This window comes from Vanellus vanellus (genome assembly GCF_965231255.1).
Source record: "Vanellus vanellus genome assembly, chromosome: 5".
NCBI lineage: Eukaryota > Metazoa > Chordata > Aves > Charadriiformes > Charadriidae > Vanellus > Vanellus vanellus.
In genome coordinates, this window is record NC_138910.1 from 26,509,919 (window position 1) to 26,526,483 (window position 16,565).

The following is a 16,565-nucleotide window of genomic DNA, read 5'->3' on the forward strand; positions in this document are numbered from 1 at the left end:
GCACATCTGCTCTGCCTGTATCATTATTAAAGAAAAAAAGTTTATAAAGAAAAATATTTTTCCTCTAATTTTAAATATTTAGAGATCACAGCCACTACTGTTTTCTCCATCACAGTGGCTCTCTATGCCCTTCTACACTGGACCCGACCGACACCCCACTGGGAACCTACAACAACTGTGTCCATGTTCCCATCTCGTTCCAGCCTCGCTTTGAGCCAGGTCCTAGTCTTGGTCTGCTAAGTGAAAAAAAATGGTTGTTTATATAAAATACATACACACACAGAATAGCTTTAAAACAAAACACTACTTTTCTGAGCAAAAAGACAAGCAAGACTCCCATGTGTTTCAACGGAAGTCTGTGTACGGGTTAGAAGCTGCAGGTAACTACTCAGGTGAGCAACACATGGCTTCAAGTGTTACAGAAGCAATATAATAAGATTCTTGAATAATAAATTGAAAATATCTTATTGTGACAGAGCAGTAGCATTATTAACAAAGCCACACTTTTAAACATGCACCATAGAGACATTAAGCTCAGACTGCGCACAGTTACCCTGTTAACACACAAAACTCTGCTGAGCCATTAGCTCGACTTGTTTGTATTTCATAGTTTGTGAATAGGGTTGTTCTAGAAAAGTAAAACAAATTAACTTGCTTAATGATGTATATACACTTGTTTATTAACTGTTATCCTACAGAAAAACAACACAATAGCATACAACTGTAAATAACCAAAATGAAACATCCATTTGTTTTGAAAAACTGAAAACAAAGCAAACGGCAAAACCCATTACCAAGCAGAACTACAGCTTTACTCAGTCTTGTGTTTGTAACAGGATTTCAGCTACAACCTGAAGGGCCTAATCCTGTGATTCTGTCTCACTGTCACTGACCTGCTCTAATCAAATACACAAAGAAGTTGCAGGCCACAGCAGCACCAGTTTCACACCCATTCCACAAGGAAGTCTTACAACTCTCTGAGGGGGGGGGGGGGGGGGGGGGGAAATAAAAAAGCCTTTCTTCTTCAGCCAGATGGACTGGCTGAGCAATAAACTGATTAAAGTCTGTCAGCTTAATAAAAGATGGTCTTACAGAGGGGCAGGAAACTCACCCCTGCTCTCCACAAGGCCTTCCCCGCTCAAGTGCCACACAGCCCAGAGCCCTGCTAGAGAAGGGAAGGCTGAGGAGCCAGGCCCTGCCTCTTGGGAAGCCAACACCACCAGGGTACTTGCTCTGTAAAGCAACTGAGAACATCAGCCAGCTAGATTTCATTATTAATAAAAAAAAAAAAAAAAAAATTACTAACCTGTTAACGGCCTGAAGTCCTCCATACTTGTGTTTGCCTAGGAACCTATACCCACCCCAAGCCCACAGCAGTACAACGCCCTTCAGTGCCAACTTTAAGTGTGGGATCCCCACTAAATGGCTGATAATTACCCAACAGCCCCAGTGGGAATTAGAGAAAACTCATTACACATGTGTATGGGCAGACACCTTCTCCCCAGTCCTTTGCCACCCCGCTGCTCCTGGCACAGGGATTTGCAGCAAACAAGCCCCACCTGGGCACCCTGTGCCCGCTGCCACTAGCCCACCTGCTGTTCATCTCAAACCCATGAGGCAGCCACTGGAGGAACACCTGGGGCAGCAAGCAGGGGCTGTGCATCCACGGAGTAACGTCTGAGCAACCTTGGAGGACAAGCCACTGCTCGCCTGGTTGGTGAGGTAACCTCATCCACCCCACGCAAGCATGAAGAGGAAGGTGTGTTCCCTCATGATACCCGAGGGCTGCCACCAGCGGCGTGCGCCATGTTATGTAGACCTGTCTGTCCTGGTGATCACAGAATCATAGAATAGAATCACAGAATCGTTTTGGTTGGAAGAGACCTTTATGATCATCAAGTCCAACCATTAACCTAACACTGCCAACTTACCACTAAACAATGTCCCTCAGCACTGCATCTACATGTCTTTTAAATACATCCAGGGATGGCGACTCCACCACTTCCCTGGGCAGCCTGTGCCAATGCTTGATAACCCCTTCTGTGAAGAAATTTTTCATAATACCGAATCTAAACCTCCCCTGGCGCAACTTCAGCCTGTTTCCTCTTGTCCTATTACTTGTTATTTGGGAAAAGAGACTGACCCCCACCTCGCTACAACCTCCTTTCAGATAGTTGTAGAGAGCGATAAGGTCTCCCCTCGGCCTCCTCTTCTCCAGGCTAAACAACCCCAGTTCCCTCAGCCGCTCCTCATAAGACTTGTTCTTCAGACCCCTCACCAGCTTCACTGCCCTCCTCTGGACACACTCCAGCACCTCAATGTCTTTCTTGTAGTGAGGGGCCCAAAATTGAAGACAGTATTCAAGGTACAGCCTCACCAGAGCCAAGTACAGGGTGACAATCACTTCCCTAGTCCTGCTGGCCACACTATTCCTGATACAGGCCAGGATGCTGTTGGCCCTCTTGGCCACCTGGGCACACTGCTGGCTTACAGTCAGCTGGCTGTCATTCAACATCCCCAGGTCCTTTTCTGCTGGGCCGCTTTCCAACCACTCTTCCCCAAGCCTGTAGCACTGCATGGGGTTGTTGTGACCCAAGAGCAGGACCCGGCACTTGGCCTTGTTGAACCTCATACACTTGGCCTCAGCCAATCGATCCAGCCTGTCCAGATCCCTCTGTAGAGCCTTCCTACCTTCAAGTAGATCAACAGTCCCGACCAACTTGGTGTCATCTGCAAACTTACTGAGGGTGCACTTGATCCCCTCATCCAGATCACTGAAGAGAACATATGATCATATAATCAACACATGATCAACATCATCCAGATAATATTAAAGAGAACAGACCCCAATACCGAGCCCTGGGGAACACCACCTGTGACTGGCTGTCAACTGGATCCACCTGAGCAGCACCATGGAGACACAAAACTGTATCAGAGCCCTTGGGTAGCTTTGTATGGGTGCCCTTCTACGCGTCTACCCAGAGATCCTGCCCCTGGTGGACAACTCCAAGGTGAGATTGGTGGTGGTGTGACCCGGGAAGGCTTTAGGATATTTTACACATCAGTCAGAAACTGTTCCCTGAGAAAAAGACTTATGGAACTAGGGAGGTGACAGGAGGTGTGGAGACCTCCTCAGCTGCTGCCCCGAGGGCTTTCCGCTGTGGAGACACAGGAGGGTATTGCCCTCTGTGGGGAGATCCTCCTCTCCCAGGCCAGTGCCGCTGTGACAGGAAGAACGTGTTTGCCTCCACTGGGTTGCAGTTTCAGGGATAATTACAACATCCCTTCACCAATTCACTGGCTCATACTCACTATTTAAAGTTTTCCTAAATTTTGTGTGATGTGCTGGAGTGTCCTTCTGTGGAAAGCATGTAGGACCAGTTTAGTTCTTTACTGTTGCAATTATCTCCTGCATTCCCTGTGGTACTTCCTAGTCATGTTTAATGCACAGCAAAAAATTAATTGAACTCATTTTTTTCTGTATTACATGGAATTTTTAAAAATTATTGTTTATTCTGCTTGGCAGGTTTCCTGCTCTCTGCTCTCTAAAGAGCAACCTCTGTCCTTGTTAAGAGTCAGCACTGAAACGAATACGGCTGCTGTCGGCGCTGGCTGCTCAAGTGCTGCTGAATAAAACAGTGCCTAAGTGCTTCCCGTTTGCAGAACTGAACCTCCCAGGACCCAGGGTTTTAATGCTTTAACTGCTCTTTAAAATTGAAAGAGACGCACGGTTAATATTGATGATAACAAACAGCTACGCTGTGTAATGAAATGTGGCTCCCGCCTGTTCGTGACCTTCTACACCAACAACCTGTCCCACAAGGGCGCTCCCGGGCTGAAAGGTTTGCACCCACCAGCCATAACTTTGTAATGCCGTCCTGGCACAGCAGGGGACAATGAGTGCTCAGAGCTCACCCAGAGGGCCTGAAAAAGAGAAAATCAATGCCTGTACCTAGGTGTTCAAGGAGGTTTAAAATTTACTCTAAAGGGTTGTGTGTGCATTAGCTGTACTACACTTGGCCTAACCTTGAAAGATGTTAACGGGAGAGTCCAGAACAAAGAGTGCTTGATTTGTCATTTGTTTTGCTTAATTTAATTCCAGTAACATGGTTACATTTTCTTTTTAAAAACTTGAGCTGTACTGAAAAATAATTTCTGCTCATCTTTTATGGCACTTTTTCCAACTTATAAAAGCCCCTGTCTTAGCATGAGCCCGTTTGAAATTTCTCCTCTCTTTGCTCCCTCTCTTGTTGTTATTAAAACATCCATTTTTTCTTCTGTCTTTTAATGCTACTTTTTAAATTCCAAATTTAACAAAAGATGTACAGAAACACATATTTTTCATCACTTTCTGATGTACACTTACTATTCCAAAGAGTAAGATTTATTTTGCCTAGTTAGAAGGACTTGGGACTATTAGGACTATTATAACTATTCCCAACTTTTGCACAGCTAAAGATATAACAATAACCATACTTGTGATGTAAAATCTTTATTTTTTAAATACTGCTCTAAAAGATGAAACAAAATTGAAATAATCAGTAATTTTCGCTAAATATCACAGAAGACCTGTGAGAAGAAGGGATGACATGAAAAAATCCATAGCTTTAAATAGGGAAAAAACTTAAATTTTTAAACAACTCATAAGAACTGCAGATACAGGTTTAATGGCCTCTCTGCCTGTGTACTTAAAATATGCTTAATAGTCTTCATATATGACTGCAAAAGCTACATCTATGTTCTGTTAAAAGGAACCTCAAAGGACATTTAGGTCCCAAATTTCCTTGCCAGTACAATCGGATTCTTCCAACACGTGCACTCAAGACAGAGTGCATTATTGACATTAAGAATAAGGAGGCACAAATGCTTCCCAAAATTAACATATGGGAAGACCTAAGGCCTTCTTTTTAAAACTTAAACTGACTAGGAGTTCGATTTACAGGTCAACTGGATTACCTCCAGTAGAAAGAGTTTTAGACTGGCTCCGAAATGCAAGAAAGTCTCTATCTCCTTTCCTGTTCTCAAATCTTCTGTGCACTCTGTAAGAGAGCTAACTCTTACAGAGTTGATCCTGTATTTTACAAACTGTTATGAATTCACTTTCACCATGTGACTTGGCAATGTAATAAATAAAATTTCTAATGTCATGAATGAAATTGTGCAACTTTTGAATGAGTCATATAACATTGACCTAAACCTTTTCATAAACTAAATATTTGTCAAAGTCTCTGATGCTGTGAACCTCCAAAAAGTTTGTTCAGTCACTGCTGAACTTCATAAATCAAATTACCATGAGATGTTACGTAGTTATTGTTTAGTATTAAAAGAAGTGATTGTTACACAGTCCTCAACACATAATATTAATTCCAAACCTTGTACCTTAGTACGCTTATTGAATTGAGTAAGATTGTTTACATGAGCAGGTTTTGAAAGTCAGACTCAACAACACTAATGATCACCCGGATCATGGAAAAGCCCCGGCCTATTATATGATTTCATTTTTTAGTATTTTTTCTCTTGAGAAAAAGAAATGTGTGACTGAAATCCTACACTATCTCTGAAAATGGCACTGCAAGTCATTTACAAATAGTTCCTAAACCAATCAGTCTGTGTACAGGCACAGGGGACTGTCCGTGTGAAGCTCATTACAGGACATGACAGGATTTAAATGTAGTGTTGATCGCGCTGAAGTCCTGTTAATGTCAGTAGTAGCTGACAATACAAGCAGGCAACACAATTTGCACTCGATGGTAGAATTCCAACCGGTATTTGATCAGGCTCTGAGAAAATAAAGATGGTTGGTAATAAAACACATTTCCCAATACTGTAAACTAGCTAGCCGATGATATGGAAGTATCTTTACCTCTTTTCCAACAAGTTTGTTAATTTAAAAAGCAAGCAAAAAAAAACTTTAAATTAAGCTAGAAGTGTTCATCTGACCTAATATAACAAAAGGCCTTTTCTTACCAAATGGGTAGCATCAATGTAAACATTCTCTTCAATGGACAAAATGCTGCTGTACTGTCACCCCTTTTTCTCCAACTCCATCTGTCAGCCTGAAAGTTTCCTGGTGGTGCTGTTTTTTACCTGACGGTTGATTAAACACTCCCATTATCAGTGGCAATGCTGACAAAAATCATATCATCATATTTATTAATTTTTAAAGTGCTGCATTGTGAGCACTACAATGATCTGAAATGGAACAGCTGTCACTTCTTCACACACACGTACTTGGGCTTCCATAGGGCTCTTCATACTATTAAATTGGAAAGGTCTCCTTTTAATGATGCATAATGGATATATACATGCCAGGTAAGAGAAGATAAACTTTACTAACTCAGAAAAATAACAGAAAGCTGATCCCCCATTTTATTATCAAGCAAAACTTTCATTAAAGATGCAAGGTCTAAAGTTTCTTTTGCACTAATCAGAAGTAACTGCACTGAGAGCAGGGAAGTTGCAATTGATATAATTACAGGATGAACTTGGCTTAGAACTTTGCCTTCTACTGCAACTAATGTACTTACGGCTTAAGTATAGAATGAACTGTATTATTTATAATATTTTAATTGATTTTGAATAAGAGACATACAGAAGTATAATATAAATAGTACCAGAAATGGCAACTGGATGAATTGTTTTTCCTTTTTCCCTGCAAATGAAACAGACAATAAACTGTTTAAAGTAGCTGGGCTTTTTCACAGGGAAATGGACACAAAGTGAACAAACACTGAAGAAAAAATAATACAGTCCCCTAGGGCGAGAAAACACACTGCCTTTCCAGTGGTGTTCTCACCTCCAAGAGAAGGTGGCTGGAGCTATCCAGAGTCAAAAGGAGAGATCAAGCTCTTTCCCAGCCAAGCTCGAATATCCTTAATCTGTTTAGCCACTTGAGACTATTGAGAACATCTTTTGCTTTACCCCCAAAAGCAGATATTTTGGGAAGAGTACAGTGTTAGAAGTTAAAGTAATAAAAAACAAATGGTAAAAGAAAGTGTATAATGGAGAAAAGGAAAAATAAAGGAAGAAAGCAAGCTTAGATTTTTTCAAAGGTGATCCAACACTCAATCATTTTCGTCTGAATATTACAGCATTTTTACCAAGCTCTGTTCATTGCCTTTGAACTCTGTGGGTTGGGAACCTCTGTTAGTCTGGATTTGCAAGGTGCCTAGTATTTTTCACTGCTTGACAAATAAATAAATATTCAGCCCAAAATACATGTACCCTGGCTCCTCTGTATTTCAAACAAAAACAACCCAATCTTGTTTTTCAAGTTTCTTCCTTGTATGGTTTGCTACAAAGCATAATCAGTTTTTTAATGTTTATTATTTTTGCTATTACTGTAGAGCAAAATTAAACATTGGGCAATGGTTATTACTAAAATTCTTAAAGACATACACCTTCCACCTTTTTAAAGCTTTCCAAGATCCTAATTTAGGAAATCTGTCGCTCCGTGGTTGTTAATTTTCTCAAGAACCTCAAATTGCTGATAGTGTCTCACGCTAATGAACACTGGAAAATAGCCCCTCGGACTGAGAGAGAGAGAGGGAGGTAAATTTCAAGCTGATAAACTGAATGCCCTGATTTGCATTAACACACGCAGGCAAAGGCACGACTCTCTCCCTGCTGAAGTCAAAGGGAATTTTTGCCTTGAAGCCAGGACTACATTTTCACAATTCACACTGAAGTCTCTATAAAAGTAAAAAGTGGGGAAAGTCCTTGCAGGAAAATAACAGGGCTGGTTAACTCCTAGGATAGGTTCGAAAACACATGCCATGAGGGCTGAGTGGGCATATGCAAAGGTGAAACTATATGCTCTTTTGAAAGCAATGAGATTATTTCAGCAGCGGGCAGGCAGGGAACACTGAGCGAGACAGAGATTTAAGAATATTATCACTGGGACTGTCACGACCATTTTTTAAAACTTTTCTTTAGCCGATTCCAAAACGTTTTGAAAATGCCTACCGCTCCTGCGAAGCCGTGAAGGACTGCTGTACCGGTTTTATGGCCACTTTAGCTCCCTCAGCCACCCAGGAGAGAGGCTTTCCCTCCCGCCTTCACGGGAGTTCCCTCCCGCCCCGTCAACGCTTGCCCCGAGCACAGCCGCGGCCGCTACGCGCAACCCCCGACAGTGGCACCGCCACCGCCCCGGCAGGGACACCCCGGGGGGAGGCAGGACCGGGCGACGGGGAGGACACCACGGGGGGAGGCAGAGCGGAGGAACGGACATCCCGGGGGGAGGCAGGACCGGGCGGCGGCGGGGCTTCTGGGCAGGCGCCGCCGCGGTCCGGGAGGGGAGCCGGGGGCAGCGGAGCGCCGGGAGCCTGCCCGGCTCCTACCTGGTAGGCGTCGGGGATGTTGACCGTCTCTCCGTGTTCCGCCACGTAGCCGATGATGCCCTTGCCCCAGGGCACCTGCACCTCGTTGCTGTTCTCGGTGGAGCCGCAGGGCAGCAGCGGGGTGCCGGCGTGCACGTCGAAGAACTTGGAGACCAGGCTCTTCTTGCCGGCGGCGGCCCCCTCCACGAGGAAGAGGGAGCCCCGGTCGGCGTCCACCATGAGGCAGACGAAGATGAGGATCTTGTAGCTGAGGCTGGTGAGGTCCAGGTCGTTGGAGATGTCCTTGACCAGCTCCAGGAAGAACTGGCGCTCGTTGTGCTCCTTGAGGTAGCGCTTGTAGTCCAGGGCGGTGGGGGGGTACTGGGGCAGGCTGACGCGGGACTCCAGCAGGGCGCTGAGGATGTGGGCGGTGGTGGGGGGCAAGGAGCTGGCCTTGCGCAGCAGGGCCCGCCGCCGCACGCTGCTCAGAGGCTCCTGCGCCCGGGCGTGCACATGCTCGTCGTAGGTGAGGTTGACATGGATGGCCTTGGAGCGGGCGAAGCTCTTCCGCAGCTCCTTCTGGGAGGCTCGCCGCTGCAGCCCCCCGCCGCCGGGGCCGGGGCCGCCGGGGCCGCCCGCGCTGCCCCAACCGCCGCCGGGGCCGCCGCTGCTCCGCCGCTCCTCCGACGGGCCGGCGGCGGGCGCTTTAGGCAGCGAGTTCTTCCTCTGCAGCCACTTCTCCACCAGCTCCGGGTGCCTCTCGAGGAAACTTTCCACCGCCGCCACGTCGAGGCCGGCGTCGCCGGCGGCCGCCATGGTACCCGCGGCGGGGTCGGCTCAGGCCGCCGGAGCCCCCGCGGCGGCCATGCCCCGCCGCCGCCGCCACGTGCTGCCGCCGCCCCGACGGCCGCCCCGGGGGCGCGGGGGGGCTGCCGGCCGCCCCGCAGAGGATCTGCTCCTGCCTCTTGCCCGGGCCCCTCCTCGGGGGCGCGCCTTCTCCTCGCCCCCTGCTTCCCCCCGTGACCTCCTTTTCCTGCCCACCACTCTTTATTATTATTAATAGCAGTAGTATTACTCGTACTATTCTAGGTATTTTTCTGCTCCCCGGCTCTCAGCCCTTCTCTGGTTCTGGCCCCGGCCCCCCGGTTGTGGGCCGGCTCCCCCCGCTGAGCCGGGCAGGCGCTGCCGCCGCGCCTCTGGAGATGCTCCGGGAGCGCTCGGGCAAACCCCTCCTGCCAAGTGCTGTCAGTGCTGGCGGCGGCTGCTGCGTAACCCAACCGGCGGACCACTGAGGAGGGAGGGGAGGGCGGGGGGAGGACGCGTGAGCCGAGCGGGGGGGCAGGCGGGGAGGAGGGAGGGCTGGCAAGCCCCGCTGGGGGGGGGGGGGGGGCACCGCCGTCCTCCCGGCGGCACCCGCCTGGGCGGCCTCCGCGGGGGCGAGGGCGGGCGTGCGGGGCGAGACGCGCAGGGCCCCCCCGTGGGAGGGCCCTGAGCGATGGGGAGCTCCGCGCTGGCCGGCGCTTCATTCGGGAACACCGCGAGGAGCGTGCGGGGGGGAGAGGGAGGGTCCTTTTGTCTGTGGTGCGTGTGCAGGGAAAGGGGCAAACCCGGCCGCGGCTGCCGCCCGCTGTCTGCGGGAGAGGCGGGGGGGAGGTAACGCGAGCGCTCCCCTTAAAAGGGGTTTAATTTATAGCATCATTTGCGCTGCTTCAGTACTTCAGGAGACAGGCGGAAAACCGGAGCCTGTTCAGAGAGACCGAGTGAATTCCGTTTCTGGATTCCCTACGTGGAGACGCCCGCAGCCTCTCCCGGGCGGGGTGCTGGCTCTGCCCGCCGCGCACGGTCGGTACGGCATTTCACGCCCGGCGCTTTGTAAGAGGGGCAGAGAGGGGGCTCCTGCCCGGCGCCCACAAGCCGCCCGGGGCTGTCTGCCCGAAAGCCTCTTTCCCTCGGGGCCGGGCTCTCCCGCGGGGCGCCCCGGGCAGCTCGGCGGGAGCGGGGGCGCCGAGGCGCTCTGGGGTGTCCGCTCCCGCAGCACCGGCTGCCAGACGGAAACCGGCCGCATCCACCGAGGCAAGCGGACCGGGGTTATTTTTATGCGCACGTGGAGCACGTTTTATTGCTAAATCGATGCCTTACGCAGAAGCGATTGAAAAGTCAGTCATGGGTCTTAACACGTGAAAAACGTCTTTCATGCGCTCACCAAAGCCTGAATGAAGGCGGCTTCAGAAATTCATGAATGGGAGTTTGGGTGGCTGGGAAAACACACGGGCAAATCTTCAACCAAACGAGATTTCGACCTGCCGGGGGGACCCTGTCCCTGCAGCATCCCCTCCCCGGGCGGGGGTGCGGGCAGAGCCTGCGAGGAGAGGAAGCGACCTCGGGACACGGGTCCATCGTGCAGGCGGGTGTCAGGCGGGGGGAGCTTTACGTGTGTGTGCCCGAAGGGCTGCCGCGTCTCCCGCAGCAGTGGCGGGTGACGAGGGGCTCCGTGCAGGTGCTGTGGCTCCCGCAGCCCGGAGACCGCGTAGGAAGCGACAGACAAAGGATTTCGCCTCCCGGTTTCGGTGCCTGCGCTGTTGCAGGCTGGGCAGCAGCTCCCTCGCTGCCGCCGGCCCCGGGCCGCCGTGGCGGCGGGGCTCCGTGCCTGCCCCCCGACTCCCGGCGGGGTTTCATTCTGCTTTCCCGGCTGCGCAGGGAAGGCTGCCGCAAGAGGACGGCTCTCCATTGAGAAGCGCGCCGCCGACGGCACCCACTCGGCAATGGGGCGGGCGGAGGGGGGCGCGCAGGCGCGCGGGCAACGCGGGGGCGGAGGGGGGGGGCACCACCCCCGCCGTTTGGGGGACGGAGGAGGGAGCGAGCCCGGCCCCGGGCTGCCGTGGCGGTGCGCGGCGGCGGGGAAGGGGCCGCTCCCGGCAGCCGCACCGTGCCGCTGCCAGCTCTGGCTTGGCGGGGGGCGGCCGGCTGCGGCACCCGCGGCGGGTGGGCTACGGAGGGAGCGGCGTGCTGGGTCAGGGGGAGGAAAGCGGGGTGTGGGAGGACACCCTCCCCGGGCTGCTCGCACCTCCGAAGAAGCCTAGAAGGTAGTTTGGTCATGAAATTGCCGGTGGCTCTCGGTAAGGGCAAGGGCGCCTGAAATACTGATCTCTTCAGCGTTTCTCTCAGCGCGTTGCTGACACGCTGCCAGGGCTGTGAAGGGATTTCACGTGTGACAGAAGGCACAACCCCTCAGCCCACGCCAGCGTCAGTCACATAATCGGTGGAGGCTCCGCTCTCGGGAGGACACAGCCGAGGTGCCACCCTCGCTCCCCACGGCATCCACGCTGTCGGCGCACATCTGTACCCACTGCTGCCTGTGCTGCCACCGAACCCTCCTCAGCTGCTGGTGCTTGCGTCACCATCACCCTCGAAGGGCACCCGCTTCCCCGCAGTTGCTAATTGCTGCCTGGCCTTTCCAGTAGCATTTGCTTTTTTGCAACACTGGCATAAACACTCCAGTGACACTAAGAAGTCATGTAAGCTGCTGAAGGCCCGGCAGGCACGTACCTGAGCTCTCAAGCAAGGACCCAGCGCATCTGCATACAATTGAAATAATTGTATGTAAATATTTTTTACTGTCTCACTATAGTAAGGTTTGATCTGAGAACTCACACCAGTGTTTACAACAAAGTGGTTACTGTGTAGCAGTTCTGTATGTAAACACTTGAAGCAATTTGACATTTCTGTAAGACTGAGTGTAAACAAGGTCTTCCCTTACAATCTCTTCGGTCTTGTGGCATCTTTAGTTTATTTGCAGAGGTTTTATGCATGGACTATGATTACAGCAAAAACCTGCATATTGACAATCTCTCAAATAGCAGACTGAAGACTGCAGCAAGTGAAAATGCAATTGCCACCATTGCATAAAATACACGGGGAACAAGTTACTGTAACACCTTAATTGTACAGAGCTCTGCAGCCCCAAATCTGTGTATAATCTTGGTTTTTAAAGGTAAAATGCGACAAAGATGATCCCAGTGGTTTGTCTGTTCTGTAACTTGAGCAGCCTTTTGACATGTTGTCAAGGTAAAACCTGTCCCAGAAACCTGGCCTGGTGTGCATAGGTGGATGTTAGAAGACTTGGGTCTGCCTGTGTTCTGGCACACATCAAACTAACTCTGTTTGCAGGGTGAGCAAACCAAGTCCACCGTATGCTGGGCGGTTGCAGTTTCACATGTGGGCCTGAGATAGATTAGTTGCAGCCTTTTGTGGGAGGGCCAAAAAGGAAAATGGATTTTGTCAGCTCCACGGGATTGTGCTGCCTTCGTAATTCCACAGGTATGCTGCAGTGAGGTACAGGCAGCTTATATGTGATTTGTCTTATGTGTGATGCACCTTTTATCGGTGTGGATGCACAGTGCCCAACTGAGACAGCAAGGCAGGCTGTAGCCAGTCTTGCCTGGTCCCCTCGGGTACAAACATACAGATGCCCTAAAAGAACCACAAATGTCAATGCAATGTCTCTTCAGAAAGGCAGTGGCAAAGCACTCTTCAAAATGCAATTGAGAAAAGCACTTGAGAATTTTTTTTTTACATTCAGGCAGATGCTTTAATTGTCTAAACAGTCAGAACAGGTCCCAACTATTAAACTGAAAGGGGGAAGTATCTTCCAGCTACGGCACAGAAGGAAAAAAAAGCAGGTACTCATCCAGTTGTGTCACAGAACTTTTTCCCCAACTCTCACTTATTTCCTTACTTAAAAACAGCAGTTCAGCTATATGGAGCACTGTAAGACAATCAGTTAGAGCCCCTAGTGTGTAAGCACTGGAACAATACTGATAAAATGAGTACCTAGCAATAGATGCAGTAGCAAATTAGTTTTGTACAAATGCTCTCTTCTGCAATGACATAAGGAAACCTTGCTTGAGTGAAGTATGTTTTAATTTATTACATTTATGTAAACAGAGAATCAAATGCTAAATCACAATTCAAGTGGTAGAGATTCATGAGGATGTTCTAGGAGGACTTTAATCACCTTCATCAATCCTCTACTGTTGGTGAAAATACCTACTGCTATTATTTGCTTAAGCTAGTTAGCCCTCATTCATTCTACATGTTAGAGGATAAGGACACCTTAATATATTAGCCTCAAACAGAGAAAAACCCCCACAACTCTGAAAAATGACTGGTAGATTATTATGCTTTTTTAATACACAAAGGAACACTAACAATACAATGAGTGCGGTTATATTTTTAAACCAAAAAGGTCATGTGTATTCAGATATCTCCTCAAGATTCTTTTAGGTCAACATCACTACTGAAAGGTTACTTGTCCCCTGAAAATATCTTACATTCTTGATATTCCAATTCTCTCTTCCTTATATAGTGTTCTTCTAATGTAAGATTCTAGTTTGTTATTTACTGTGTATGGTACTTTCCTTCACAGATGATAATGCTGAGGATTTTTTTTTTTCCAAAAGAGAAACTTCATTTAGTTGTCAGTCCTAATACTTACAGGCTCTTTATTCACATAGCCACAATTGAGTAATAGTTTCAGTGGGTGTCTGAATAAGTAGTTGCAGAATGGGCTCTGGGATCTCCTTATAGAAAGGAACAGAATCTCTATAGTACACCCCACAAAGGTCTATGAAATAAATAATGCTCATCTCCCAATGTTGTTTATTAGGACATAGCATCGTAAAACGTACCCTTATTTGATTTTGCTAAGGCCAGTCCCTAATGGATGATTAACATCAAAATACTAAAACTTAACATAGGAGCTAGGCAAAATTCAAAACATTTCTCACTGATATTACAGCTGCTGCAGCAATGTTTCATGAAGTTGCTTTTTTCAAGTATGCAATAAGATCAGCTCTTTCATTCTTCTTTTTAATTCCAGCAAAAATCATTTTTGTACCAGGAATGTATTTCTTAGGGTTTTCCAAATACTCCATCAGTGTATTCTCACTCCAGAGAACTCCTGAAAAACAAAAAACCACAGTAAAATACAAGGCTGGCCCAACCATATATTTGTGAAAATATCAAGAGTCTCAACTCAAAGGTGTGATGCTCCTGAACATAATGTGCCTAGAATCCAAGAGCAACATGAGCATAAATGATACATAATATAAACAAGGTATACATTGTCTTTGTGTCACTTTAATAAGTCAAATATAAGTCCTTTTCGCATCATGGAGAATTGCAGTTCTTTGCACCATTTCACATACAACTACTTACTACATTTAAACTAAGTATCTTTGTAATTCCAGTATCCAGAAGATCCAACTTTAATTTCATATAGTTGTTGAAAATCCTCATCTACAGATTGATATGAAATTCATCAAGGCTGTGCTCCATTGAAGGGCATTAGAAAAAGAGTTGTCAATGGCCAGTTCTTGGAATCTCTTGACAAAAGTTGTAAAACCATTAGCGTTTCCCTCCAACCCTGCTAAAACCTGTGTCACCAGAAGCCTACTGTTGTACTGAAGACTACTGAAATACCTATAATGACATGTTCAAATTTCTCTTCTGTCCTCCAGAGTTGACTCTTCCCATTCTCTAAAGTGGATTTAGATATCATTTGTTGGCTTTCTTTTAAAAACTTGTACTAACATCTGTATGATTTGTTCACTAATTTTTTCATGAGAAAAAATAGTTAATATATGCTGATGATGTTTTGTCTGAAGGAAGTCCCAGTATAAAGTGAATGTCACAAAACATTTCCTAGAAATCACAGAAAAATAAAAAGCCAATTCTAAAGCACTTTACTAGCAACCAGAAAAAAAAGCAGGACTGTATTTGTAATTAATAGCTTTATTCAAATAATATAATTTATATTTAAATAATATAAATAAAAACAATTAAACCCACAGAGAATTACTTTATCTTTTCAGATGTTCCACTGCTTTTCAAGACTGTCTGTATGAAAAACACAAGTCATAGCTTAGTAGTAGGTGACGGTATTTAATTGTGTTCTGAGCAAAACAACTGCAGCACACCGCGATGCCAGTAGAGGGTAGTGACCAGCCAACAAAATCTAGAAGCACTCTTAAGAAACAGAAATTAAAATCTGCCCATTGATACTACAAAGTTCTGGGAAAGCTATACACCTTCTGACCTGGTGTGCTGAATATTGGGAAAATTTCTTTTTAATATAGGTACTGAGGATTTTTATTTCTGAAATTATAGTTCAGATTCATCTTCAGTAATGCAAAGTAGGCAGTTGTGGGAATAACTCCTTGTAAGGCTTTCTATTGTAACTCTAAAGAAAAAGGTTTTTTTTATATGTGATCCCTCCAACACTGCACCTCATCCATGTCACCTGTTAGTTTTACCTTTGTTCTTGTTTGCATCTGAGTAAGAAAATCCTGCAGCTTGTCCTGTTCTGCGGCCAAATAAACCCCAAAGATTTGGTCCTGTCTTGTGCTTTCCACCTTTCTCAACTGTATGGCACTGAGAACATTTCTGAATAAAGATCTTCTTGCCTTTTTCAACATCACCCATTTTGATCTATGTAAAAAAATCTTAAAAAGAAAGGGAAATTTGAACAATATTACAGAAAAGTTCACTGTTGTTGGTCTCATTTATCATCTCATCTCCTACATTTTCGTAAAATATTTTTTTCTTGCACGGTAATAAAAAATTAATGTATCTCAAAGTAATGAAAATTTGATCTGGACTTAATTGTAAGGGTAAGTTTGGGTAAGACCCTGTTAAGCTGCATGATTTCTCGACATGGTCTGGTTACTGAATTAAATTTATTTAAGTTATCCAATATACAATTAGGAAAAAGCACTGCAGGTTTTCTGCTGCATCTCTGAGAGGAGCAGAGTTACCAAATTTGTTATTGTTATCTATGGAAGTTAAGGTAGTTTTAAGTTCCTTGATTGCTCTTCTGGAGCTACTTTGATGGTAAGGGTAAAGGTCAACATACTTTTGTCTAGAAGGCCGATCTAAACCACAGCAGCACCTCAGGGTTTCCCTGTGGGTCGCAGCGCTACTTAGAACCTCTCCAGAACTGTAGAATTCAACTCCTCCCCCAGGGCCTGTCAGCACGCGCTCACGCTAAGCGGGATTTCCAACGGCAACGGCCCGGACGTAGGGGGAAGGTTCCTGCGAGGCTGCCCTCCGTCCCGTGGCCGCCGGGGAACGAAGGAGAGTTGAGCACCTTTTGGCCCTTGGGAGGGCACGGAGGTCACGAAAGGCAAGGCGGCTCGCTCGCAGGCCGGCCCCTCTCCCGGGCACCGGCCACCACCCACCGCCGCTCCG

General features: G+C 47.3%; 2 protein-coding genes across 2 annotated transcripts in view; both read right to left on the minus strand.

The window, feature by feature from the left end:
* Positions 1-9,134, minus strand: part of PDE11A (phosphodiesterase 11A) — a gene marked incomplete at its 5' end in the record, with an annotated part of 140,331 nt that extends 131,197 nt beyond the window's left edge. Inside the window, one exon of the mRNA XM_082483281.1 lies at positions 8,340-9,134. Within this exon, the coding sequence (XP_082339407.1) occupies positions 8,340-9,134 (795 nt within the window). The remainder of the gene's footprint in view (positions 1-8,339) is intronic.
* Positions 9,135-14,131: 4,997 nt separating this feature from the next.
* Positions 14,132-15,800, minus strand: LOC309671923 (cytochrome c, somatic-like; the record flags this gene model as incomplete). The annotated part of the gene is made up of 2 exons (XM_082483282.1): positions 14,132-14,277; positions 15,632-15,800. The coding sequence occupies 2 exons, from the start codon at positions 15,798-15,800 to the stop codon at positions 14,132-14,134; spliced, it is 315 nt and encodes a 104-aa protein (XP_082339408.1).
* Positions 15,801-16,565: the final 765 nt, after the last annotated feature.